The sequence below is a fragment of the Myotis myotis genome, unplaced genomic scaffold (assembly GCF_014108235.1).
Source record: "Myotis myotis isolate mMyoMyo1 unplaced genomic scaffold, mMyoMyo1.p scaffold_m19_p_3, whole genome shotgun sequence".
Lineage (NCBI taxonomy): Eukaryota > Metazoa > Chordata > Mammalia > Chiroptera > Vespertilionidae > Myotis > Myotis myotis.
The window spans coordinates 189,829,638-189,857,055 of record NW_023416335.1 but is presented as its reverse complement, the minus strand read 5'-3'; the positions used below and the strand labels follow the sequence as shown (position 1 = coordinate 189,857,055).

The following is a 27,418-nucleotide window of genomic DNA, read 5'->3' as shown; positions in this document are numbered from 1 at the left end:
TGGAGGTACCATCTACCCTCTGGGGGAAGAAATTTCTAATGTGGTGGCAAAGAGCCTCCGTTCCTCTTTCTGAAAGATACACATATAAACATACAATACAACCTCAGGCTAGAAGCTGAAGGATGTCAGAACTAACTCTTCCATCAATCTAAAGGAAGCAGTTTAACCTGCATGCCATCCACTCACCTCAGTGAAGATTACTCAAGAGATACAGAGGACCAGAAAAACAAAAGGATGCCTAAGTGCTGAACTCAGACACCACTTTTCATTCCCAGACGCACATTCCAAATGCATCTACCACCATCTCAAACGCATATGCCTACATTTATTAAATAGCACGAGTGCACCTTTACGTTTGGTTTTGAGCTTACTATTAAGTCAAATGAATTAAGTGGGGGGAAAAGACAAAACATACGCTGAGACAGGAAAACATACTCTAGTTATACACCTTCTCCTTTCAAGGGTAAAAATTTTATTTTTGAGGAACTTCATGCTGCACATTTTCAGAGAGTCGCATAAGAAAGCAAAAATGTTATCCTCCCCTCATCTAGAAATAAATAAGAAGAGCATAAAATTTCTTTTTAAATCACGACACTTGGAAGTTTAGCACCAGCATCCAAAATGAACTAGAAAAGGGAACAAAAAAGCATTTACTATATATTTCAGATTTCTTTGGTTGGGGTACTCCCCATGTGGTATTAATATTTCTTCTTTCAATTCATATTACCAAAACAGTAAAAACCAGGAAAAAAATATAAACCTAGTGGTTGCCGAAACTGGGGAGGTTGCTCTCTTGTCTTCTGTGCAGGCATTCCAGAAAAATTGCTGGAAACATTGGCTGACATTCTCGTTTTGTACTTGTTTCGTAAAGAATAATCGTAAACATTCCAATGTCCACATCTTGGTTATTAGTCTTCCACTTTATTGCTTGGATGTTTCTTTGGTGTTGGTAAGGTCGTGTCTGCTTTTTGTTTCATTTTTTTGAATGGTCATTAATTCTTTAGGTCACCTGGAAAAAATTAAAGTCAAACTTTGAAAAAGTGGCAAAATGACCAAGAGTTAAAGAATAAGAAGACAAAAAACAGCCTGTTTTCTTGAACATAAAAAAACAGTATTTCAAAAGCTCTAAGCAAAATGTACATGTTTATCTTCTCTAGATTTGTAAACTGTACATTGATTTAATGGAAACTCTTTTATAAAATATTTTTATAAACGAGAACAGTCAGGACATAATAATGAAACCAATGAAGACTAACAAGCTAACCTGTACACAGAGGTTATTCTTTACCGCTCTGTTTAACCACTTCAGAGGTGTTATCTCATTAAGTCTTTGCAAGGACCTTGGTGGATAGTCTGTTGGTGTTCCCGTTTTCCCAGCAGCAGACACTGCCGAGGCAGAGGGTGCACGAACTGCTCCAGATCACCTAGCAGATGAGCAGCAGATCCCGCACTGGATTGTACAGGCCTCTGGCTCCTACACACTGTCCCCACTGCCTCCAAATGAGTAATGTTGCTTGTCAAAGGGAAAAGGGAAGGAAAAAACCCTCTAATTTATTCTACAAATCAGTCTCCAGATATTAAAATAAGGCCTGGTCAGGCACTTGAAACTGATCAAACTGGCCACTAGGTGTCACAAAAGTAAAACTTCCAAAAACTTTCTTATTGGTATACCATATTAATACTATAATAGTTTAAAACTGTCTGTCTAAAAACAAACAACAAACAAAAAAAACTGTCTAGAAAAAAATTTGGCTCTCATTAACTTTCTGAATGCTTATGTCCCTAAAGCTTAGCAAAAAAAAAAAAAAAGTACATCTCAAAAACCACTCTTCAAAATTCCAATGGAGAGGAGGGGATGGTCCAGGTAAATCACAGAACTAGTTTAGACTGATTTGTGCTCTGGTTGAGAAATCAATGACTCAAAAATAATATACACACACACACACACACACCCCAACATAAGCCTGAGCTGCCCAAGCTCTTACCTAGTGATGGTGAAGGTGCCTGGGGAGCCTGGTGTTACTCAGCACTGCTCTGCTCGGTGGCCGGAGCAGGGTTCTCAGATGGCACGTCACCTGCCTTGGTCTAAAACAGAACAAAATCACAAACCAGAAATGAAGCAATTCAGGTGACAGTAATTACTTTCCACACACCTAGAGGCGGGTTCCTCTCTAAATGCGGTCCTTTATTTGCACAGCCCTAAATCTTCTGGCTCTGAATCCCCACCAGGATGGATAATTCTTTCAAAGAATGTCAATTTAGTTAAACTCAAATATTTGGTTTTTGTGTTATGTGCAGAATATACTCTCTCTATATATATGTATGGACCTTAAGCAAAATGTTAATATACATATAGATACATAGAAAATATATGTGAATAGATACTACTTATATATAAAATGTTATGTGTAAATAATTATATATGTTATTTATAAATAACATTTTACATAAACGATTATATGTAAATATACATATTTTTATATATTACATATATTTAAGTATAGGCTATCAGACTAGAAAACCACTCTTAGAATAGACACTGAAGTTTGACAGGATTAAGAATGACCTGGTACCACCCGCTCCGGCTGGCTGGATTTACCTCTTTGCCATCTTGTGAAGGAGCATTAGGAGGACGGGGACGGCGCCGATAGTTGTACGGGCGCCGGTACCCGCGGCGAACGGATGGCTGGTTTGGACCATTGGCCGCTTGTTGATTCTCTTTATCTTCAGCTTCTCCCACAGCTGGGGCAGGTCTTGGGCGAGGAGGTCCCCTAGAACAGAGATCACAAAACAAAGAGAGAAAAAGTCCAACGAGACAGGGACTCTCAAGAACACAGGTTTCATTCATGCTTAGAGATTAGAGAGTCAGAGTGACCGGGTACTTGTTACTGGAAGTATGCGCAGGCTAACGCAGCAAATGGAACAAAGTTTTGGTGGGAAAAACCCCCACCATTTCCCCCCTTTCATCTGACACCTATTTGTAGTGAATAAACATGTCCTGAACACATGCTAAATTCCTACCGGGCACTCCGATAGGCACTAAGGAGAGGAAAACCAAAGGAGAAAAGTGGTCTGGTGTCTGCCCTCCAGGAACAGAGCTCCGTGGAGACTATGGATTAAACAAGGGAAGAAAGCACGCACCACGTGCCAGAGCCTGTGCCGGAGTGTTTACACGTTAAGTGATTTAATTTCAACACCAATTCTGTGAGTCAGATTCACAGTGAGAAACCAACAGGTTGAGAGAGAGTAAGTGCTTGTTTGAATCACATGGGATGGCTGCTTTTATAGGTCAAAAAGGTCAACGGTAACTCTGCCAGGATCACACAGCTAGGAATTGACAGAGCTGGACTCAAATACTGTCCCGTCTCCTCAGTTTTCATGAAGACATTTCTCTGAAGTCTCTCTTATTTGAAAGTCCTTAGCAATCAATCCTTAGAGTGATTATGCCTAAAACTGGAACGACCTGGGAGAAAAAAGGGTGCCGAGTGGCACAAATCCTTTCCCCAATACCACACTTACTAGTTCTCTCCTTTCAATAAACCCCTAGTGCCGAACTTCACGGTGGTCTACGTGTGATTCAGGAATGAAGATGCTTCTTCACTTACCTCAAGGGCAGGCTAAGTAAACAAACAGGAAGGCTTATAATACAAAAAGCTGAAAGGATCTCAGGGAATCTAGTTCAACTTGCAGTCTTTACAGGGACAGAGCACAAATAAAATAACCCGCTCCTTCGCTAACTTTAACATCACGGGTAGTAACATTTACTGAGCACTTACCATACCAGGCCACATACTAATTATCTTAGGTAGTCGCTTCTTTATACATTTAACCCTAATGACAACTGTAGATAGTCCTTAATGTCCATTTTATAGGCCTAGTACTAAGTCTTAGAGAGTTCGCAAACTTGTCAAAGGAGTTATAGCTACCACCTGCAGGGTGGGAATTGAAACAGACAGTGTGATCTGTAGCCTGATTTAACCCTTACTCTAGACTGGCTCAGTTAACAGAATATGTAGTATCCCAAATACTCTCTGGCACTCAATCTCCCTCCATTTGTAGCACTACCAGTGAATTACTCATCAATTAATTTCTGCTTATTTCGTTAAATGTAATTTAAAAATAAGTATTAATTTATAATTAAAAAATAAGAATGCTATCAGATACAAATAATGCTTTGGGGTAACTAAAAGTTATAATTATTTAAGTAAGGGGGAAGTGTCACAGGCCATCTGAAAACATATACTGCAGAGTCTCCCCTAAACTTGGACACATAGTGAAAGGAGGCACATCTTCTATGACATAATAAATCCCCAGAACAGACCCACAACATCCTCACACATTCTACCGTCACTCCCGAGTCCTTCAGCTGATCATGCCTTAGTGAAACGTGACGTACCTACGGTACCTTGGACGGTAAGTTGGATTTCGATGAACCGGTCCCTGAAGTTGAGCTCCCTCTGGGACTCCATCCTTGATCTCTCCAATCTCACCAGCCTAGAAGGGAACAGGGCTGAAAATGAGTGTCGTGCTACAGGACACAGGAAACACAGAGCACACGGTTGTATTCAGAATTTTTTTGAAAAGAAATAAAAATGCTTCCTTACAAAGCTGCGAGAACACTCAACTCTAACAGTGAACTTTTTACTGACTAGATCTTTGTGAAGGATAGAAAAGAAAGAAAAACTCGCTCCCACTAGGGCTGTATTCCGCCTTGTTCCAGAGCAATTAAAGTCATTTCACAATGTTAATTTAACATTTAGAGTGCTCCATTCATCTCTTCAAAGAAAACCTGCTACTTTTGAGCAATGAGGATCTGTTCAAACTCAGACTCACTAATTCTACAAACTGGGTATCCCTTCAGTATCACTAATGGTTTCTACAGTCGAAGTTTCTCTCACACCTTATAACCATGCTTTCACCTCTGATTTCTTCCTTTCACAATTTCTTCCGTGTATCTATTTGCACTATTTAAGTATAACATTTAAAAAATAAAGTACACTTTCTTGATGATAAATTTATTGTAAGCTGTGGGAAAAAATTGTATTGTAGAACTTCTAGAGGAAGAATAACTAAAAGCTAAAATAAAAAAGCCCGCCTACCAACCTCTGAAATGCCATCAATCTCTGAAATTCATTACAATAGTCACAATGTCAATCATCTTCCCCCCTCAAAACTAACATCCCTTCCTTCTCCATATTTCACTAAGAAGCAATCAGAAAATATCGTCTACATTCTTTCACTACAGAATCTACTAAGTTACCTATACTAGAATTTATAATAATTGTCTTCTCTCTCATTACACTGGCTAAGTGGTCCAAGCTCATATCCATGGCCAACCCCTCTCTTTATCCTAGAGGAGTTTTACTCTTTATCCCCCTTCACTATGTATTTTCTCCCCTTCCTGCTCCATCATTCCCACCCAGCCCATGAGCATGCAGAAATAACACCCATAGTTTTCAATTACTTTATTTTGAAATAATCAAACTTGTAGAATCTAATCCTCAGACCCCATTCAAGTCTCACCAATAATGTCCTTTTTAGCAAAAAGACTCACTTAGCACCATGCCTTGAATTTAGTTGTCTCTCTTTCTGACATAGTTCTTCAATTTCTACTTGGTTTCCATGACTGTGAAGGACACTTTTAAAGCTCACAGGCCAGCCCTAGCTGGTCTGGCTCAGTGGATAGAGCGTAGGCCTATGGATTGAAGGGTCCTGGGTTCTATTCAGGTCAAGGGCGCGTGCCTGGGTTGCAGGCGCGATCCCCAGTGGGGGGTGTGCAGGAGGCAGCCGGTCAATGATTCTCTCTCTCATCCTTGATGTTTCTAGCTCTCTCCCCCTTCCTTTCTGAAATCAACAAAAATATATAAAAATAATAAAATTGTTTAAAAAAAAAAAAAAAAGATTACAAGCCAGATATTCTGTAAAATACACCTCAGTGTGGGTTGCTGGTATTTCCCATGCTCTAGTGTATGTGTGGATGGCAGGGAAGCCACAAAAGCGACACCTTTCTTCTCACTGCCTCCTGCCAGGTGGAGTCTGGCTTCAATTTGCACCCAACTGACAGTGGCAGTGTTGAGCGGTCGATGAGGTGGTATCTATCTTCTAAGACTCCTCTGCTTTAGGTTTACTCTTTTTATTTTTCTAAATATGTTTTTATAGATTTGTTTTTTTAGAGAGAAGGGAAGGGAGAGAGACATCAATGTGAGAGGAAAACACTGATTGGCTGCTTCCCACATGCACCCAGACCAGGGATTGAGCCCGCAACCTAGGTATGTGCCTGACCTGGAATCGAACCAGCAACCTTTTGGTGCACAGGACTACGCTCAAGCAACTGAGCCACACTGGCCAGGGCTAGGTTTACTCTTTTCTCCTTTGTAATTAAGAAGTTTGTGAAGTAATTTCAAAGTCTATAAATATTTCATTCCTCATCAAATTCTCAATACATTCATTTATATCTATACAGACTCATGGTTTCCTATTTTATTCAATGGGTTATAATCTGTTACTATCATTACTGGCCAATGGGAACCCATTCAAGCTCCTCATGTCCTTTTGACATGTCTCCAACATTCTCTGAGTACTTCCTTGCTTTCTGGCACGACAAGATGTTCCAGGTTCATATTGTCCTTTCTCTGGTTCAGATCTGAAATCAGCCATTTCTCGAAAGGAGCTTCCTTTCATTGGAGAATGGTGTTTAGGAAGCTCAGTGCTATCAAGGTGTCACTGATTTCAGTGAACAGAAATAAGGACCACCACATACAAATATATATGCACATACTCTATAAACTATACATATATAAATGAGTGTATGAATGAATGTATGAGTGTGTGTGTGTGTGTGTGTGGCATTTGATCTGCCCATCTAATGCATCATGGGTAAGTAGTTGGTGAGGGAAGGGCTAAGGGAAACCAGGACAGAACTCAATGTGAAAATAAAATCAACCCCAAACCTTGCCCTAACCTCAGATCCTCCTCCAGATACTGCCCCATTTCTCTGAGCTCCTTTACAGAAATATATGCTAAAGGAAACCCATCACCACCACAGAAACCTCCTCAAAGGGGAAGAAAATACCTCTTCTCCCCCACCCCCGCTTGGCTCACTCTTGAATTCACTCTGACTAGATTTTTGTTCTCACCATATCACTAACCTCCCAAGTTACCAAACCTAGTAATCAATTCTCAACCTAACTTCCTCTATTTTTTGGCGGCACTTCCTTCTTAAAATACTTTTTTTTTCCCCCTACCTGCTCCTTCTCATGTCATTTGCTAGGCTCATCTTCTTAATCTTCCATTGGTATGCCTCAGAACTCGTTCCCAGGGTCAATTCTCTACCTATGCTCATTTATAGTTAACTAGAGGCCAGGTGCACGACATTCGTGCACTGCGGGGGGGCGGGGGGGGGGGGCGGTGGTGGTGGTCAGTTCTCAGCCTGGCCTGTGCCCTCTCGCAGTCCGGGACCCCTCAGGGGATCTCCACCCTAAGCCGGCACGAGGACACCCTTGAGGGGTCCTTAGCGCTGCTGTGGAAGTGGGACAGGCACCCGACACCGCCACTGCACTCGCCAGCCATGAGTCCGGCTTCTGGCTGAGTGGCACTCCCCCTGTGGGAGCACACTGACCACCGGGGGCAGCTCCTGCATTGAGCACCTGTCCCCTGGTGGTCAGTGTGCATCATAGGGAACAGTCATTCCATCGTTCAGTCAATTTGCATATTAGGGTTTTATTATATAGGATATCGTCCTATATGCCTTTCAATGTTTTGTGACTCCAAAGTTTATCTACAATCTCATTTCTCTTTTTCAGGTTCCCTTCAGCCTTTGTACTTGCCAATCCCTTTGCCATGCATGCCATTACCAGTACCCCAATAACTCGCTGCCTTGCTCCCCTAGGTCTCTTCCCAAATACAGCACCAAAGACTTTGTCAACCAACTTCTTTAAAATGAAACCCTCTTAACTCGAGCCACTTTCTACCTCTTGACTCTGTTTTATTTTATTTATTTATTTTCTTGCCTACCTGACATCTCCACTTGGAGGTAAAATATAATGTGAAGAAAAGACCTCCAAATGACTCCCACCTCTCTCCTAAGCGTTATCTTTCTTCAGCCTTCCTGTATTTGTTTAAATAAAAAACTTGGAGGTATCCTCTACTCCTAAAAGCACACATGCACTCCAGCATCAAATGCTGTCACTTTCATGGTGAACACATTTTCTGAATCTGACCACCTACCACACCTCCACTGCAAGCACTCTAATCCATGCATGATCATCTCTCCACAGGGATGACCTCTCCATAGTCGCTGATATTCCTACTTGTTGCCTCCCGTGGTCCAGCCTCTAAAAACCGTCCAATGATCGCTTAAATATATTTCTTCCCTGTTTAGATTCCTTTATTGGTTTTTTATCACATTTAGAGTATGTTAACAGTCCCTATCATGGTCTATCAGGCATGCTTGGTCTGCCCTGAGCCCCTAGCCCTCTTCTCTTGACTCATCCCAGCCCAGCCACATGAGTTTCCCCTCCGTTCTCTGAACACGCAAACCTGGTTCTTCCTCGGGAACTTTGATTTTGGGGGGGGGGGGGGGGGGACAGAAAGAGCAACACATATAGAGAATGAAAGCTGACTAGAATGAGAAAGTGGGAAAAGCATGCATAGATGGATTGAAGCTCTACTACTTCTTGCCCATGTAACCTTAGGCAAAACTTGCTAACTTTTTAAAGTACTCAAATCCCTTCATTTGTAACAACCACAACAACCGTATGCAACCCAACACCAGCTTAAATCTGCAGGGAAAACTGAGTAAGAACTGATTTCAAATGCCAACCATTTGGCAGATGCCAAACAATGTTACACCCTTTCCTCTATCATATATTTTCTCAAAGACTACAAATACTTGACATTAGCTCAGTAACCAATTCCACTTAATTTTCAAACACACTGATTATCTTTAAGAACCTGGAAGTCATTTGGTCACTGACCATGCTATATTATGTTCTTGGTACATAAGGGAAACACTATTGGCCTGCATAGTGTTAGTTTTCCCTGTTGTGTCCAATAAATGTCATAGTTTTTGTATATTGTAGAAAATCTTAGAAAGATTTTTCTATATGACCTCAGTAATTTTTACCATCTAGAGATCTCTCAGTACTTGTAAGTCATTACACTGACAACCTAGAAGTAGCCTAGTTTTATGGAAGGCAGTTTCAGGAATTTTCACTTGATGCTATTGTTTAACTCATTCAGTGAACATCCAAACATGTATATTAGAAAGAGTATAAGGAAAACTGTTGAAAAAAAGTGTGCCCTAGCTGGTTTGGCTCACTGGATGGAGCGTCGGCCTGGGGACTGAAGGGTCCCAGGTTCGATTCCAGTCAAGGGCATGTACCTTGGTTGCAGGCACATCCCCAGTAGAGGGTGTGCAGGAGGCAGCTGATCGATGCTTCTCTCTCATCGATGTTTCTGACTCTCTGTCCCCCTCCCTTCCTCTCTGTAAAAAATCAATAAAATATATTTAAAAAAGAAAAAAAAAAAAAAAGAAAAAGAAAAAAAGTGTAAGACAGTTTTTACTTCAGATATGAAACGTAAAGTAAAAAAATCCAGGCCACGTTTAAAAAACTATATGCAGTTATCAGAATAAGCATATATTTCAAAAATTAGTTTTCAACCAGCATCTGCAAAAAATGTTCTACATGGCACTCCAGACTCACTTTACTCTCAACCTTTAAATCCTAAGGTGAAATATACTTTATTTCAAATACAGAAAAGAATCATCATGTATATATGCTAAATACTAAAAATGGTTACTTCAGGAAAGTACCATCAACACTGAAAATAAATGTGCATTACAATCTCACTGACTCTTCCTGTCCTCCTAGGAGCTCCAAGTGCTGCCCTACAGGAACCTACTATGCCTGTGCCTCATGTACCCAATCTCTCCATATACGCAAGTCTACTTGTTATTTTTAGCACGTTTGTCAGGGACAGCTGTTAAAGAGTGGAAGAGAAAAAACAAGAAGCAATGTAGAAAGAACACAGTCATGCATGATGAGACAGGAGAAGGGTAGCAAAGAACAGACTGAACATAGTGTTCAGTCAAAACACTTCGTGGAAAAACAACCCAAGGACACTAAGAGGCAGTATTTGTAGCTAGTGATAACAAAAATGATGCCCTGTCCTAAGTTTTCCAAGTTCCCAGCGACTGGGAAGTTGCTATAAGGCTCAATAATTACAAGTCAAGTTCACAATAGTTGTATCAATATTTTGTGATTAAAAAAAGAGGAGTAAATCAATAACCAACAATCCCCACCCTCTGGTAGGGTTTCTTAAGCAACACCATCTCACCTAAATTAAGGACTTTACAGATGTTAGCTATCCTGAGGCATCACACTAAAGTCTTTACCTTCGATTTACTCATAGTGAGCCCCACGGTGGAGGCACATTATTATTACCTTTTAATGTATGAATAAGTTAATCTCTCTAAAGTTTGGTTTTCTCAAAATTTCACAGAAAGTAAGTAGCAGAGACAAGATTTAAATCCAGGTCTGTCTGACTTCAGAGTTTAAGCTCTTAAGCATATCACTGGTCTCTCTACTTTTATTCTTCCATAAACTAGAAACTGTCATCTATCCACTAGTAAGGCAAGTACAGGCATAGCTCATGTGGTTGTGCTCTCAGAAATGTTCCTAGAATGAAAGACTCAAGGCCTTGCCTCAGCTTTTGCAGCACCAGGAAGCCCCAAGCAAGGTTTTGTTTCCAGCGGCTGGTGTTGGAGGAGGAGGAGGAGGAGGAGGAAGAGGCAGAGGAAGGACGGAAGGGTGAGGATTGCTGAAGAGAAGTCCCAGGTGCAATTTTACCTGCATTCTGTTGGGATGGGGATAGACCCGTGAGCGACGGTCAAAGGTCTGTCCCACGTGGTAAGGCGGGAACCGCCGCCGGTACTGAGGGCGATACTGGGGGCGGCGCAGCTGACTCCTGGCCCCAGAGAACTGCCCGTCAGTGGCAGGGGGGTCAAATCCTTCACTGCTGCCGCTCCCTTCCTCCTCCTCCTCCCCAGCGTACTAGCGAAGCAAAGAAACAGAGATTCAGAAGAAGTTTCAGCAAGGAAAGAACCAAAGAATACCACTTAGGGTGAATATCACCAAAAGAAAAATATCTTCCCAAAAGGAATAATCCTTTTTTTATACGAAGTGCATTTAACCCAGATCATTATGTGATAACCTGGGATAAACTACATTCAGATTAAAGTAGATCTATGCAGATAAAATACCAAGAAGCAGAAAAGCAAAAGCAATCACTCTATAATAATGTTAAGTCATCTAATTAGGATTGATAAGTATCAGTTGACCAACCACCCAAAGAACATCTACAATGTTTACAATATTTACCTTGGCCACATGTGTGTCTCCCAACATTTGCCATTCACAGGGGCAAAGTCAGGGCAGTCAAGAAAAAATATATTTTGTAGTGTTATGAACAGTTTGTTCCACATAGTATACTTCCTACAGCTATTTTATAACCCTTCGGGGGGTTATCAAGGTCCAACTATTCTCATAATGCTATGAGGATGCTATTTGTCTGTTCCCATCTCATCATCTCATGAGTGTGTGGTGGGGTCTCCCAGAACAATAAAGACATGTGGTCTCAGCAGACTGAATGCGGGAGATATGAGAACTCAGCTGTCTTCTACTAAATCAAACATCAGAGATTTGCAGAAAACATCAAGCAACCCCACTCTTCTCACTCAATTTTGAAATATATACTTTTCAGGGAGAAAGTTAGATTTTCTTTATATGTTCAAGAATAAAGTTTTAATTGTACATTAACAGATAGTAATAAGTAAAAGATACAGGTAGTTTCTAAATATAGATCTTACTGCCCAGCCAGCATGGCTTAGTGGTTAAGTGTCAACCTAAGAACCAGGAGATCAAGGTTCAATCACCGGTCAGGGCACATGCCTGGGTTATAGGCTCGATCCCCAGTGGGGAGGCATGCAGGAAGCAGCTGATGAATGTTTCTCTCTCTCCCTTCGTCTCTGAAATCAATAAAAATATATTTTTTTAAATGTAGGTCTTATTAGCAAAGGAAATTATTGACCCATTATGTAACTTTTCCTGTATTTCAACTACCATATCATATACTTGTAGTTTATATTTAAAAATAAAAGCTAATAGCCAAACATCCCTTAAAAAACTTATTTAAAATCTTAAAGTGGGATATGCAGATACCAAAGTAGTCTTATGGGAAGTAACTATAGTTATTAAAAATAGCTAAATTAAAATTTAACATAATGACCCATTTCTTCTGGAGGGTGAGGATTTTTAAGTTTTAGAACTGTCCAGTTCAAGCCAACATGGGCAACTAAATTCCCCAACAGGAAACGCTTCAATGATAGCCTGAGCTCATCCAATTTCAGACAAATCAAGCCATTATAAACTTCGTATAACCTGAATCAGATGTGATCCTCAATTATGTAATGATGTATTAGCAGAAAAAATGTTCACCAAAATATTACGTGTGAGACTTCATACATTTTTTTTCTTTTAGGCTTTTTGTATCTTTTTGAGCTGTAGACAGACAATCTCTCATTTTTACAAAATGAGAATAATGGCAGCATCATTAACAAACATGCTCTTGAACTCTAAGGACTTAAAACATTATAACAGAAAAACATTTAGGTACACTTTCAGAATTTTGACATTTCTAAATATCTTTTACATGCATGACTTCAAATTTCCAGCTGAGAATAGTCTCTAAAGCAGCCGTGGGCAAACTACGGTCCACGGGCCGGATCCGGTCCGTTTGAAATGAATAAAACTAAAAAAAAAAAAAGATGGTACCCTTTTATGTAATGATGTTTACTTTGAATTTATATTAGTTCACACAAACACTCCATCCATGCTTTTGTTCCGGCCCTCCGGTCCAGTTTAAGAACCTCATTGTGGCCCTCGAGTCAAAAAGTTTGCCCACCCCTGCTCTAAAGGGAAAATTTTCACTAAAGGTTCTACCACTGTATTTCTAGGAGTCAAAATAATTACAACTACAGCTCCATGAATCTGATGAACTTGCGTTAACCTGACATAGTAAATGCTCATTCCTACCTCTACCCTCTGCACAGCTTATTGGGGAAAAAAACACAACAGAATAAGCAAAATGTGGGTAAGAAAAATATAGAAACAGGAAAATAAGATGCCATAAGCAATCTGATAAAAATCAATTTGGGCAGGGTGAGAAGATGACAGAATGAAGGGGAAAGCATCTGCTACGCAGAAAGATGTAAGCTTATCAAAGCATGGGGATAAATCATTCTCAACCTGCATATATTTTATTCTGGTGAGATTTTTTTCAAGTTTTTCTTGGGTGACCGGCATAGCCACAACCCTGTGCTCACAAAACATCTGGAGTTTTATTCTATGGTGCCAGTCCCAGATACTAATTCTAGAAACATCGAAAAGTGACTCAAATTTATAGAATCCTCATGCCACACATAAATGGGATTCTTTTTGGGTGCTTTGAAAGTATTGATACTGCGCCTCCTAAGAAAGCTCTAGCCAGACTTGGTTGTAAGCCTTTCACCTGGATTGATAACCAATCTGAAGAACTATACATCCAGACAATTACTACTTCTACACTTTAATATCAAGTAAATGCTATGCTAAATAAAACAGCCACTTACTTGAGGCAAATTTAATATTTCTGCAGCCAACACTGTTTACTGCCTCTTCCCAAGCTATCCCTACTCTTCCTTGCCAACCAAATGCTGATTCTCTTAGAGACCAGCAGTGCCAGTGTCAGCAGCAAGAGATGAGCCACAGGTTTGAGCCAATCCCAGAAATCCCATTCCCCTTCACCAGTGAATGCCTAAGGCCAGGTTCTGGTCCCGGGAAAGAGCCCAATGAAGAAAACGCCTTTTTGACAACCTTGGCACAGCCTGCCTTAGTTAACTTTTCTTGTTATAAGATGGTTAAATGTCTGTTATATGCAGCCAAGTACATACAAACTGATGTAACTTTTCAATGGCAAGTTTCTAATGAGACCAGTGCTTATGGATACATTCTGGGTATGAAAATTTCCCATCAAAACAAACAAACAAAAAAACAACCACCATTTTGTGTTTAGGTTGCCAGGAGAAGACACAGCATTCATCTGCTCTAAGTATGTACACTCAGTTTCAGATGTGAACATCTTTGCAATCACCAATCGGGAAGAAAGGCCAACATACATTACGGGGAGGTCCACGGCGTCTGCCATAGTAACCGCGTCGGTAACGGCGCCGATCAGCAGCATAACGGCTCCCTTCCACAGGAACTCCATCTGGGCCGGTCACATTGGCTGCTTCGGCACCCTGAGACAGAACAAAGACACCCTCAAAATTTACAAGAAGCTAGGCCAGTGTGGCTCAGTGGTTGGGCATCCATTTGCTAGTTCGATTCCCGTCAGGGCAAATGACCAGGTGGGTTATGGGCTCGATCCCCAGTAGGGGGTGTGCAGGAGGCAGCCAATTGATGTTTCAATCTCTCTCTCCATTCCTCTCTCTAAAAATCAATAAAAACAGATTTTAAAAAATTTTTAAAAAGAAGCTAAACCCCCCCAAAACAGCCTTAGACAACAGACAGACAGACTACACTCTCAATTCCTGTTGCCAGACATCAAAAATATGCCCAAGTGCCGGGAGCCGGTCCATGCTTGCTGTTTCAAGGGACCTGGCATATATAGCATACTGTTCTTAATATGTTTGCTCACCTTCTTGGCACTATGTGTTTTAACCAAGGTCTCCTCTCTGAGAAAGGTTGTTTCCCCAGGTAGGGATTTTCCCCTGAAGTTAGGGAGGGAATAAAACCCCTCAACTAAGTGCCAGGCGGGTAATTAATCACTTTAACTACAAACAATCATGCTTAAGCTACATAATCTTTACTCCCTGGAATGGAGATAAGAAACGCCCTAACCTTTGTAATAGAGATTGATAGGATTGAATTAACTGGTATAAATACAGATGTAACAAGACAGAAAGACACAGAACTTAGAACACAGAACTTAGAACACAGAAGGGAGAGACGGAACCTAGGCACAGAACCTACACAGAACGTTCTCTAGAGACAGAAGAACTTCGCTGGAGAGAACATGGCAAAAGATCCTAGACTGAACCTGACTACAGAAATTGGCAAGAGAACCTGACTAGAACCTGGTGACTGAACCTGGCTGGAGAACCTGGACAGAACCTGGCTGGAGAATCTAGTGAGGGAACTTGGCTACAGAACCTGGCAAAAGAACCTAGACAGAACCTGGCTACAGAACGTGACTGGAGAACCTGGAGAACCTAGTGAGGGAACATGGACACAGAACCTGGCTGGAGATCCTAACCAGAACTTCGCTGGAGATCCAGACCAGAACTTGGCTGGAGATCCTGGCTAGAGATCCTGGCGAGGCTGCTGATCAACTGAACGCTGTCTCCGTGTCATTCCTTCTTCTTTGCCTACTCTGTCCACACCTTTGGGGACCCCTGGACCTGCTGGGGTTGGACCCCAGCATATGGCGCCCGAACAGGGACCCCTAGGTAAGCCCCACTCTCAGGATGGATAGGACTCCACCGTAGGAAGAGGGTGGATAGTCTTCGCCGACTCCGTCCACACCTTTGGGAAGCCCTGGAACAGGATTCCCCTAGGTAAGCCCTCCCCATTGAGAACCCCACACTCAGGACGGATAGGACTCCACCAGGGTACTGCAGACCCCCCTATAGAGGATAAGTAGGGTAAGAAGGTGGATAGTACAGAACTTAGATTGAGAAGATGTGCCATACTGAGTCCAAAGAAAGAAGACTCTGTATTGATCTTTAGATTAAGAAGATGTGCCATACTGAGTCTAAAGAAATAAGACTCTGTATTGATCTTTTAACACATATGCTTGCTAGCAGAGGAATTAAGGTTACTCCCAGTCAGACAGAACGTTTTATACAAGAAGTATGTCCATGCTTTTCTGAGGAAGGAAAGGTAAATGTAAAGGCATGGGAGGAGGTAGGCCCAAGGAGCCTTATCCTTAACCCCACTGCAGCCTTTCCACCCTGGGAAAGTGCAGGATTGGCAAGCTCTCCCTGGGGTGATAGATCAGGACTCAGGTAATAGCGGAAAGCGCCAATCCTACTCTTAAAATGGATACAAGAGAGCATTTCAGGTTTTTCTTTTTAATGCCTGCTTTTAAAAAAATAAAAAAGGGGGAATTTGCCGGGAGCCGGTCCATGCTTGCTGTTTCAAGGGACCTGGCATATATAGCATACTGTTCTTAATATGTTTGCTCACCTTCTTGGCACTATGTGTTTTAACCAAGGTCTCCTCTCTGAGAAAGGTTGTTTCCCCAGGTAGGGATTTTCCCCTGAAGTTAGGGAGGGAATAAAACCCCTCAACTAAGTGCCAGGCGGGTAATTAATCACTTTAACTACAAACAATCATGCTTAAGCTACATAATCTTTACTCCCTGGAATGGAGATAAGAAACGCCCTAACCTTTGTAATAGAGATTGATAGGATTGAATTAACTGGTATAAATACAGATGTAACAAGACAGAAAGACACAGAACTTAGAACACAGAACTTAGAACACAGAAGGGAGAGACGGAACCTAGGCACAGAACCTACACAGAACGTTCTCTAGAGACAGAAGAACTTCGCTGGAGAGAACATGGCAAAAGATCCTAGACTGAACCTGACTACAGAAATTGGCAAGAGAACCTGACTGGAACCTGGTGACTGACCCTGGCTGGAGAACCTGGACAGAACCTGGCTGGAGAACCTAGCAAGAGAACATGGACACAGACCCTGGCTGGAGATCCTAAGCAGAACCTCTCTGGAGATCCAGACCAGAACTTGGCTGGAGATCCTGGCTGGAGATCCTGGCTAGCCTGCGGATCAACTGAACGCTGTCTCCATGTCATTCCTTCTTCGCCGACTCCGTCCACACCTTTGGGGACCCCTGGACCTGCTGGGGCAGGACCCCGGCACCCAAGTTTTAATAAGGTGAGCAAGGTCACTGACGTTCTGATTGAAATGTACACAGCTTGTTTGCTCACGCGGCCTACACTCTGCCTTCACGGCTGGTCATACTAGGTTCAAGAGCAGTGTGTACCTCTTTGACGAACACAAACTGGTCAATATAACACAACTGTAAAAGAAAGAATGCTAGACCAGGAAGGAAGATTCCTCAGTGGAAAACAACTGAGATAATGGTATCTTGCTAGAAAATGTTGATACCTATGTGACCCTGGAGGTACCAAGAGAATTCCCATTCACGGACTCATGTGTCTCTGTCCAGCGATGAACAAGAGCGAAACTTGGGAGCAACGGGAAAGAAGGGCCCTGGATTTAGTAATAGTTTCCATACATGTCGTCCCTCTTTAGACCTTCCTGTTCTCCTCAGAGCAGACTTAGCATTCTTATTCTCTTACAGACAAATGAATAAAATAATGCTGCAAGCATATAAAAAATTAAAGCCTCAAAAGAGTCTATTTCACACTGTATCAATTTGTAAAACCTCAAGTTCTGAAAACAGAGGTAAAATTACCTGACAGAACATACAGAGGTAAAATAAAATAAACCTGACAAAGCAAAATTTTAAAGATCATTACAGGCCAGCATTTGTTGGTGGATGATTCAAAACTCCAAGAGATTTGCAAGATACCATGGGGATCAAATCAGTACAGACATCATTTAAATTGCTATATTAAATGAAATAAAGTTTTCCTTTTAAAACAGAACAGGTTGGGAGCGACTAAAAATACAGAGTATGGAATGGTATGTATGTATGCGTGTGTGTGGGAAAAGCACATGCAGGGAGTTAACTAGCAATTCACTCCATTATTAGTTTATAATTCAGCTGGCACGATTAAATGCCACGGTGGTTCTAACATATATGCCTTTAGGATGTTTTTTTAATGCTATGGTGTTTTATTGATATCTATAATAGACTGCTGTCTAAAAGCAAAACAGAAAGCACATTACTAATATTGGAATTAAATAATATAACAGCATTAAAAAAAAATCCAAGTACATTTCAAGATGATCAATTAGCTTCATCAGAATAAAGTTGTTATACAGTCTATCAAAAAGCCTCCAGCTTTCCAAAATCTAACTCAAAGATTCAATTGAAATCTTCTTTTATGGAGATTAAAACATTCTTCACTGTGTATTACTTGTATTATTAAAAATCACAGCCTGAAAAATTTTATTTGTATAAAACAAGTCAAATTTCACCCCATTTAAAATTTGCTTTTCCTTCCATAATTAAATAGGATTCATCATTTATTCAATGAGAAATTAAAACATCCTTTTATAATATATATCAAAGAATGCTTATAATGACATCCAATAATCAAAAATATTTCTACTTAAAAGTCACTTCTTCCTGTTAACACAAAAACATCCAAAGTAATGAGAGTTCATAAAGGGGCTGAGAGAGCATTTACTCTGCAAGAAAACTAAGTGCCCACACTCTGAGACCCAACCACAACCCTCTCACCTTCTCTCCTTCGACCACATCAAACTCTACAGTTTCTCCATCTCCTACACTGCGCAGGTATTTTCGTGGGTTATTCTTCTTGATGGCAGTCTGTAAGAAGAGAAATTCGAAATAAAGTGTATGTCAGTACTGGTAACATTTCACTGCTTTCAAGTTTACAGGGTATACTGAAGACACAGGTGACCTATTACACTTTTTAAATTATCATTCTCCTACTAACCTGAATCTCTAAAATAACAATAAAACAAAAAACACTATAAAAAACAGAATGTGTAGTTGTACTCTGTTACAGCCTGAACACTTAGTCGTGATGCTGGATATATTAGTTCCCTCAAACTAGTAATCATTGGAGATTCAGACTGTAGGCTCTATCAGTGGGAGTGGGAGTAGGAGTGGGGATGCCTTTATGAAATCTTACACACACACACACACACACACACACACACACACACGCACACATTTTAGGGATAAAGGTTTCTGCAGACAAGAGAAACTGCTAACCTCAAAAAGTACTAAAGAGCCCAGCTGGTGTGGTTCAGTGGTTGAACATCGACCTATGAACCAGGAGGTCACAGGTGGATTCCCAGTCAGGACACATGCCCGGGTTGTAGGCTTGATCCCCAGTGGGGGGCATGCAGGAGGCAGCCAATCAAAGATTCTCTCTCTTCATTGATGTTTCTATCTCTCCCTTCTCCCTTCCTCTCTGAAATCAATAAAAAATATATTTTAAAAAAATATTAAAGAATGTGTGTGAAGGGGCAGGCGGGGAGGAATGATGAACAGGAAAAATGAATCAGAAAATGGCAAGGTGTAAATATTTCTGATAAAATATGCAAAGTTACCTCAGGAATCAGAACATTGCTGATAATCTGGCCTTTCCCCCAACCTGCCCCCAATTTTATGGATGAGGAAACATGAGGCTAAAAGTGATGTATCCACGGTCATATTCAAGATGCAGCAGGGGAGAGGGTGGATGGGGGTAAGTGGCGGAACTCATATACCGGTACTGCATCTACATATGTGTTCAATATTTTCCCCACCACACCACGCTGTGTCCCTGACAACACAGTAAGAGGTTGATAAAGATGTTGCCCTGCATTAAACATCTGCACCTACACATCTGCTCGTGAACAGACCTTTCTTTTTCAACCAGTAGAGGGAAGTGGAATGACTCCTGCAATGAATTTCCATTTCTCTAGCTGGTATCTCTAAATAGTTAAAGGGGCTCTGAGTTTCTATGGAACTAGGTCAACCTTATTTTATAAAGCGATTAGGCATGTGTAATCCAGCCCTTCCCTTACTCTTGAGTAGGAGGGAGGGGAAAAAAAATAAAAAGAATGAGCCAATAGAGCAGAGACTTCACCCACAGAGGAAAAAGGCAGTTCAGGACAGGATATGTGCGCACGCAGCCTGCCGCCCGAACACTCAGCCATTCCAAAGCCAGCCCCTCCCTGCCGGCTCCTTCCCCTTTTCCTGTTAGACTAGGCAGGCCTCAACACAGGGAGGTGACTCACCACACAGCCTCACAGGGGCAGGAATCAGGTCACACGCTCACTCACAGGCCCACAGAGCTGGCCACCAGCACAGACACTTGTGAGGTCCTTTCACTCCAGCAGTCACCCAGCGCAGAGTTCTTTCCCCAACAGGTCTATTAACCTCTTGGTATTATAAGCAACACTGCCTGTCAGCCTGCTATGACTTTAAAAGTCAATGTATGTGAACAACAACAAAAAATCTACCCAAGTTATCTAGGTACAACTGAAATATATCCAGACAAGTGGACATGTAAACAATAAAAACCACAACCAGAGAGCTTCTTCTTAACTATCACTACCTCCAGTCACCACACCCCAACACACATACGTGCACACAATACACACACACCCCTAAACAGAAGGGAACAAAAACACTGAAAACCAGATGCCTGACAGAGCCCTGCAGGTAAATACGCTGGTGGTAGTACATGCCTCTCTGCTTCCCTGCTATACACTCAGAACTACACACATATTTGGGGCAATTCATTGGAAACTGACTATACAAAGAACAGTAAGGGTGGGTGTTTTTTTCTTTTCGCCTCTTTTGTAAAGTCAGTCCAGGATACGTGGTAATAGGATGAAGAACATCCTAGGCTACTGATGTGAAGGAGACTGAGATCCTGGAGCAGAGACGCCCGTGTTTCCCATGTTACCCATTTTCTACATTTGCTTCGCTCCTAGGGCAGCGCGGGCCTTCTGACCTGGCCATGTGCTAGCCATGCCTACCTTTCACAGGGGTGAGGACGAGTCCTGGGAATGGGGAGTTTCCTCACGTCTCACACACACGCCCTAACCGTCCGCTTTGCTGCTGTGCTGTTTACTTCAAGTCAGAGCTGCTCTGATAGAGGAGCTTTAACCAACACCCACCCAGGCAAAAGCCAAACGGGTTCTGGCCAAACGCTAGGGGGAACCACACAGTCCGGAGGGTGGAACACCCAACCACAGAAACAACGTTTTTGCTAAGGACTCCAAGGGCTCAAAAATTAAAAAGTGGCCTAACTAAATATTACTTCATGCCATTCGAAAATAAAAACTGTTTGAAAACAGCTACTATGATGGCACAGAAGCGCTAATCTGCCCATCTTAACATGTGGGATTGAGCTCTCCTGCCAAAATGAGAATCACAGAAAGGGTTTAGGGCAGTGTGCATTCTCCTCCCAGGAGCACACCCACGCCTCTCCCTGCCCCTCCCCCACAGGCATGCATCTCCTAAACCAGTGGTTCTCAGCCTTCCTAATGCCGCGACCCTTTAATACAGTTAGTTCCTCATGTTGTGACCACCAATTTCATTGTTACAAATTGAACATAATTAAAGCATAGTGATTAATCACAAAAACAGTATGTAATTAATTATATGTGTTCTCTGATGGTCTTAGGTGACCCCTGTGAAAGGGTTGTTCGACCCCCAAAGGGGTCACAACCCACAGGCTGATAACTGCTGTCCTAAACCCTAAGGGACCCCAGGACATTTGCAACCAGGGGAGCAATGGGCGGCAGCAGCTCGTCCTGGGCCAACCCGAACCTGTCTCCAAGGCACCCTTTTTCCCGACTCTCCAGTGAGCTGACAGCAGCCCCACCTTGGCTCACTTCTTTCCCATAACATTTCGGCAGAGCCAAAGCAGCCCAGCCCAGGCTCTCCTGTTGCTGCTTCTATCATCCTAGGCCCTTCCTTGTTTCACTGTTCCCAGTTCTAATACACATACTCTCAAAACAAAAAATTTAAACAAAGAGTTTAGGGTAGAATGATGATGTCCATGACTACCTTTGGGAATGGGAAACAGCACATTACCGACACCCCACTTTTCACATATAAAATGTAACATTTATTACCCCTCTTACCTGATGCACAAATACATCTTCTTTGGTGTCATTTCTGTTGGAAGAGAAAAAGGACACAATTAATAGGTACTAGGTATGAGAAGAAAAACTTAAAAAGAACAAATGTTTTATAAGAGTTCAGATATCAAAACATACCACAGACTTTTGTTTATCCTTTAAACTCAACTCAGATGCCTGGACTCAACCCTCACCGAGAGCTTCTAATCCCCCAAGGCGCCCACCTTGCTCCTCCACATCACCACAGCGCTCAGATGCGAGTGTACAGAGGCCACACACTGAACTATCCCTCCCCTCCCATCTCCTGCTAAGTCACGTGGGATGTAATCAGAGCCCCAGATTTCCCTCCCGGCAAAAGCATAGCAAGACAGTCAAAAGGACAAGGCACAGCTGTGATCTAGGCTCTCCTTACACTGAAACCAAAAACAGTCACCGCCCCCCCCCACCCGCCCCAACATCACCCCACCCTAACTCATCCCCCCACTCTCACCAAAACAGAAATTGGGGGGGGGGGGCGGAGGATTCCAGAATTGGGGAGCGAGGTAGGAGAGGGAGCAAAGCAAACGACAGTATCATGTGAAAACGTAATGCCCCCAACAGCCTGTACTTACCTTCTCCTTCCTATATGGTTAGGAGTTACCACGGTTGCGGGGCAGGAGGTAGGGGGGTAAGAGATCAACTAAAGGACTTGTATGCATGCATAGAAGCATAACCAGTGGACATAAGACATGGGGGGATAGGGGAGGCTAGGGGACTGTCTAGGGCGGGGGGATAAAATGGACACATATGTAATACCCTTTGTAATACTTTAAGCAATAAAAAAAAAAAAAAAAGAAAACACTCCAGTTCCTACACAGCACTTGGCCTAGACCTGGGTAATAGTTGCAGCTCAATTACGCGCTAGCTGTGTGACCTTAGGAAAGCTGCCTGACCAGTCTAAGCCTCTGCTGCTCCATCTGGGATTATGGATATGACTCCATCACCCTAGGCTCTTCCCACTTCTGACTTATCGCCCCCCACCCTTGTTTCTTTTAATGACTAGATTTTATAAAAATAAGTTCCTAATCAGTGTTCTGATAACGACCAGTAGCTTAGAAATGAGAATATTGACAGTGCTTACAAATCTTAAAACTTATACAAGTCACTAATAAAGCATGGTAAAAAAAAAAAATTTATAACAATCGGTACCATAACATAAGTATGTATTTAAAACATGGCAAGACATACATACCGATTTATAAACCCATATCCATTTCTGACGTTGAACCATTTGACAGTGCCAAGGACTTTGGTGGCTGAAATAGGATTAGGCAGATAAATTAGTAGCCGACCTACCCAGAGATAAAGCTCATATCGCTTAAGGTCTTGACAGCATTATACAAAGCCTAAACATACCTGAGGAAACCACGAAAAGCTTACGTCCACAATATAATAGAAAAAGAAAAGGGAGCAAGTGAAGATATCAAGGGGAAATACTTTTCAGCAGGATAAACCTTTCTTCCCTGTTAAACTTTTCAGTAGAGTCATAAGATAAGGGTGGTCATAAGTCTATTTACTTCTGCAATAATTAAAATTGAGAAACACTGTTTAAGAGGGGTGGGGGGGCCTTTAAAGTTTTAACACTGAAAAATGTTATTAGTGCAAAACAAGGGTCACAATGAAAGAGAATGCAGGTAGATGAACAAGGTAAGTACAAGTGACCTTAACACATGGCTTTCACACTTTGAAATACTGGCAAACTTCCGTAAGTGAAATAGTAGCTCCTAGTTAATCTACAAAGATATAACATAAAGTAGCCTGTCTAGTTGCCAGTTGGGGCCTATCAGAGTCAAGAGTAATAATAGAACTGGTGCTGTCTCAACCTGGTTCTGTACTCACCACCCTGAGACATGATGTAACAGGCCTTTTCAAACCACAGTGATGAATTTGGGCTTCTGTTTACCCTACTCTCTGCAGTTGGTGGGAATCAAAACCCAGAATTTTCTATAAAATTCCCTCTTAAACTTGATTATGGGTTTTACTTTGCAACAAGGGTAGGACCATTTCTGTACCCCAGATTTCAGCAGAATTTAAGAGAAAACCCAATAGTATGGACACATAAGTTGTACTCTGCAGATTCATAATTATTTCAGCCATCAAGTATAATTTGAGATGACTCCTTTAAATCAACCGTGAATGTCAAATTCAGCATCTCTAGGAAATGCCTATGCCTAAATTCAGAAAAATGTATAAAGCAATTATCAAGACTCAGTGAAACAGGAAATGTGACAATCATTTGGCAGTAACTGAGAAAGCCCTGGGAATAAAGTACGTTAAGAAAAAAAAAAAAAACTTAGCAGAGAATCAAAGTAACAATTAACATTAATTCATGCTGCCTCTCTATGAGATTAACTTGCAAGGATAAACAATAAGGATTCAGTTCTTTTAACCCAAATCTAAAACAGTAATTGGGACTTGCTTTGTTGTGGGCAGGGTTAATTCTGAGTGTTGCTAGATTGATATGCTTGAGGAAATACTTTAGCTCTCTTTGTAAAAAGAAAAAACAAAAAAAAACTATATTCTTTACGCCTCTAGAGTCATTCAGCCCACTACTGACTGAGCAAGAAAGATCTCCCAATGAAGAGATTAAACCATTAAAGCTTCCGTTTTAGGCCATTCTAACTAGAGCAGTAGGGCCAAGGAGGAAAAAAATTATGTTTTAGACCCAAATGTGCACAGAAGTGGCCTGTTTTTGATACACCATATGCTTTTCAGCCATACATTATTTCAAATGATTTGTCATTGTGCCTCCTTTCATTTGCCCTAGCGACCTAGGAAAATATAAGGAAACCCGCTTCTGACTCATTTTCATGTAAGTAAATGTTTACCATTGTCAAAGGAAAAACCTTGACGAGAAAGCCAACACTAATATAATAGGGGAAAAGATAAAAAAAAAATGATTTCCAAGTCTAACGTCAATCAAGGCCGAAGGTTATTTTACTCCCCAATGTAGTTTTAAAAATGCTTCCTAATTCCACAAATATTTCTAACGGCTCCATATGGCCAAACACATTCATATACACTTCTTGCTTTAACACCACAAACTCACTCACACACACACAGGGTGAAGAGGAGGCAGAGGAAGACCGTACGGCTTTTCATCAGAAGGGAGTATTGTCTCACTCAGGTAAACTGCTTTTCCTGGCCGATGGTGGGCTGTATGTCCGCTGAAGTTAAAGACTGACTGTAAAAACTAGAATGGGAGACCCCAAACCCCAAATTCCATCTCAGTCAGCCCTGTGCCTGGCACATTTCAGGCATCCACGTGTTTGCCTGGCAAAGGAAAGGGGAAGGCAGAACACAGTGGACGGAGACAAACGGTGAAAACGTCATTTTGAGAGCTGGAGTTATAGTGGAAAGATGACAGACTTCCAGACTGGTCACCAGGATGCGGTAGATAGAGGCTAATAGCAATTGGTGGTTGACAAAATTAACTTTATCTGTTTCCTTCATCTTTAACAATCCAAAGGGTTAGTTCACATCCAAAAGGGTAGATGGATTAAGTGAAAAACCTCAAAATTCCCTTTCTACAACAGAAAAGGAAAAAAGAAAAAAGAGGAGGTATCTGCACACCCACTTTGGATAACCCATGGTTGACGCTCTCAGATATTTGGCATAAAGTGTTCCAAGAAACACACGTGGGAAACATCACGTTCCACCCTGACGAGGCTTCGGCGACTTTTAGTTGGGCAACGTGAGGGCTATTTTATGTCTTAACCTACACAGGTTGCATTTGGCACGTGGTTTTGGCAGTGACTGAGAAAGCCCTGGGAATCAAACGGGAAAACAGGCCCCTCGATGAGTGGCATGGAATCCATATTACTTCCGTCACCTTATTCCCTTCCTTTTTCTTCCTAGAAACCTGGGAAGGCGAGGAGGGATCCACACACACCCCACCCACAATTCTGAAAAGGTCTCCGAAGGCTCCTACATCGTCTCTTAACTCTCCTGTCTGGAAGGGCGCGCATGAGACAGGCACACACCCCTGAGAAAGCTTTCCACCGTGACCCACCTGTTCTGCAAGCCCGTTGAGGGCCCCACACGGGGCCCAACTGGAGAGAAGGCTGAAATGTGTGTGGCACACCCCACCCCGACGACGACCACAGAAACCCTTTCTGGTGCTCGGCCCCCCTTGAACCCGAACGTCTTATCTGCCAACTTCCTTCCCTAGGTTGTTACCAGTCCTAAGATAAGGAGGTACCGAGCAGACGTCATACCCACACTTCCCACCAAGTTTTTCCAGCTGCTACACCAAATGCGCCCGGGAAGAAGAAAACGGGGTAGCGACTGGTAAACAGGTTTTTTGTTTTGTTTTGTTTTGTTTTTGCAGCAGTGGGCACCGGGGAGAGAGGAAGACACGAAACCAAGACCCAAGAGGATTGCGACACCCCCCCTCCCCTTCCCAGCATGTGGCCCGCGGAAGCATGGCGCCTTTCCCGAGCCAAAGTGGGAAGGGCGTCCGGGACAGACACCTGAGCCTCCCGGCAGGAAGCCTGTTCACCTTTTTCCCTTCCGTCTCCAACCAGCGCCCCGCTCTTCCCCAAAGGAAATCCTTTCCCCACCCGGAGCCGCAGGGTCCACTCCAAAGTGGCCGCCCCGCGGGTCCGTCCCGACCCTCCATCCACCTCCATCCCCGCCCTGGGTCCTCGCCCTCCCCGCCGCCCCCGTTCTCCCGGGACGGAAGCCTTCGCCGCTGCAGGAATGCGCGGCCGTGACCGAAGTGGGGACGCCACTGGCCGGCCCAGGACCCAGGGGGACGCGCACCGGCCGGCCGGGAGCGCAGAGCGCCACGCGCTCACCTGGGAGCGCCCGCAGGACCGGCTGCTGCAGCCACCTGCGCAGGGACCCCACGTCCCGGGAACCCCGTGCGACGCCCTGGAAACCCCGTCCGGCGTCCCCTCCCCGGGGAAGGGGTGGGAGGACACGCAGACGGAGATGCCCACACGTGCTCGGCGGCCGGCTGCCGCCCGCCCCGCCCAGGGCAGCCCCTCCGCTCCCGGGACTGACTCACCGAGAACTTTTTTCTCCGCGTCTTCGTTGCCGGTGGGGGCTGAAGAGGCGGGGGCCGCGGGGCCCGTGGGGGCGGGGGTCGCGTCCCCACCCGGGTTCCCTGCGACGAGCACCGCGGGCGCCGTGGCCGCGGCCTGGGGCGCGCCGCCGCCCCCCGGGCTCTTGGGCGCGGGGTCTTGGGGGACCGCGGCGGCCGCCTCCGCCGGAGCCTGCGGGAGGGCGGGGGTGGTGGTGGTGGTGGTGGCCTCGCCCGCCTCGCTCATGCCGCCTCCTGGGCTCTCACTCGGGCACCTCGGTGGCGGTTGGTCGGCGGTTAGCGCGGCTGGTGGTCGCGGCGGCCGGGCTCGCTCTCGGGGAGGCCGGTGCGGATCTCGCGGCGCAGGCGGCGGCGGCCGGGGTGGGGTCTCGCGGCGGAGGCGGCTCGAGCTCTCGGGCTGCGCGCTCGCTCTTGGGCTCCTCGCTCGATCTTACTGCCCCAAAAATGGCCCCGCACAAGTTTTT

The 27,418-nt window shown here is 43.3% G+C and overlaps 1 protein-coding gene across 3 annotated transcripts; it reads right to left on the bottom strand.

Moving 5' to 3' along the window:
• Positions 1-435: 435 nt before the first annotated feature.
• YBX3 (Y-box binding protein 3) lies at positions 436-27,418 on the bottom strand. Of its 3 annotated transcripts, XM_036296843.1 has the most exons (10): positions 26,919-27,410; positions 23,100-23,163; positions 21,872-21,905; positions 18,498-18,587; positions 14,216-14,338; positions 10,851-11,054; positions 4,397-4,494; positions 2,600-2,771; positions 1,986-2,085; positions 436-1,009 (listed from the first exon to the last, which is right to left on the bottom strand). In XM_036296843.1, the coding sequence occupies exons 1-9, from the start codon at positions 27,178-27,180 to the stop codon at positions 2,020-2,022; spliced, it is 1,113 nt and encodes a 370-aa protein (XP_036152736.1). In that variant the 5' UTR covers positions 27,181-27,410; the 3' UTR covers positions 436-1,009; positions 1,986-2,019. The 3 variants fall into 3 exon arrangements, with proteins under 3 accessions (XP_036152736.1, XP_036152737.1, XP_036152738.1); XM_036296844.1 differs by lacking the exon at positions 10,851-11,054 and having other exon boundaries at positions 26,919-27,408; XM_036296845.1 differs by lacking the exons at positions 436-1,009; positions 1,986-2,085; positions 2,600-2,771 and adding an exon at positions 3,531-3,617 and having other exon boundaries at positions 26,919-27,418.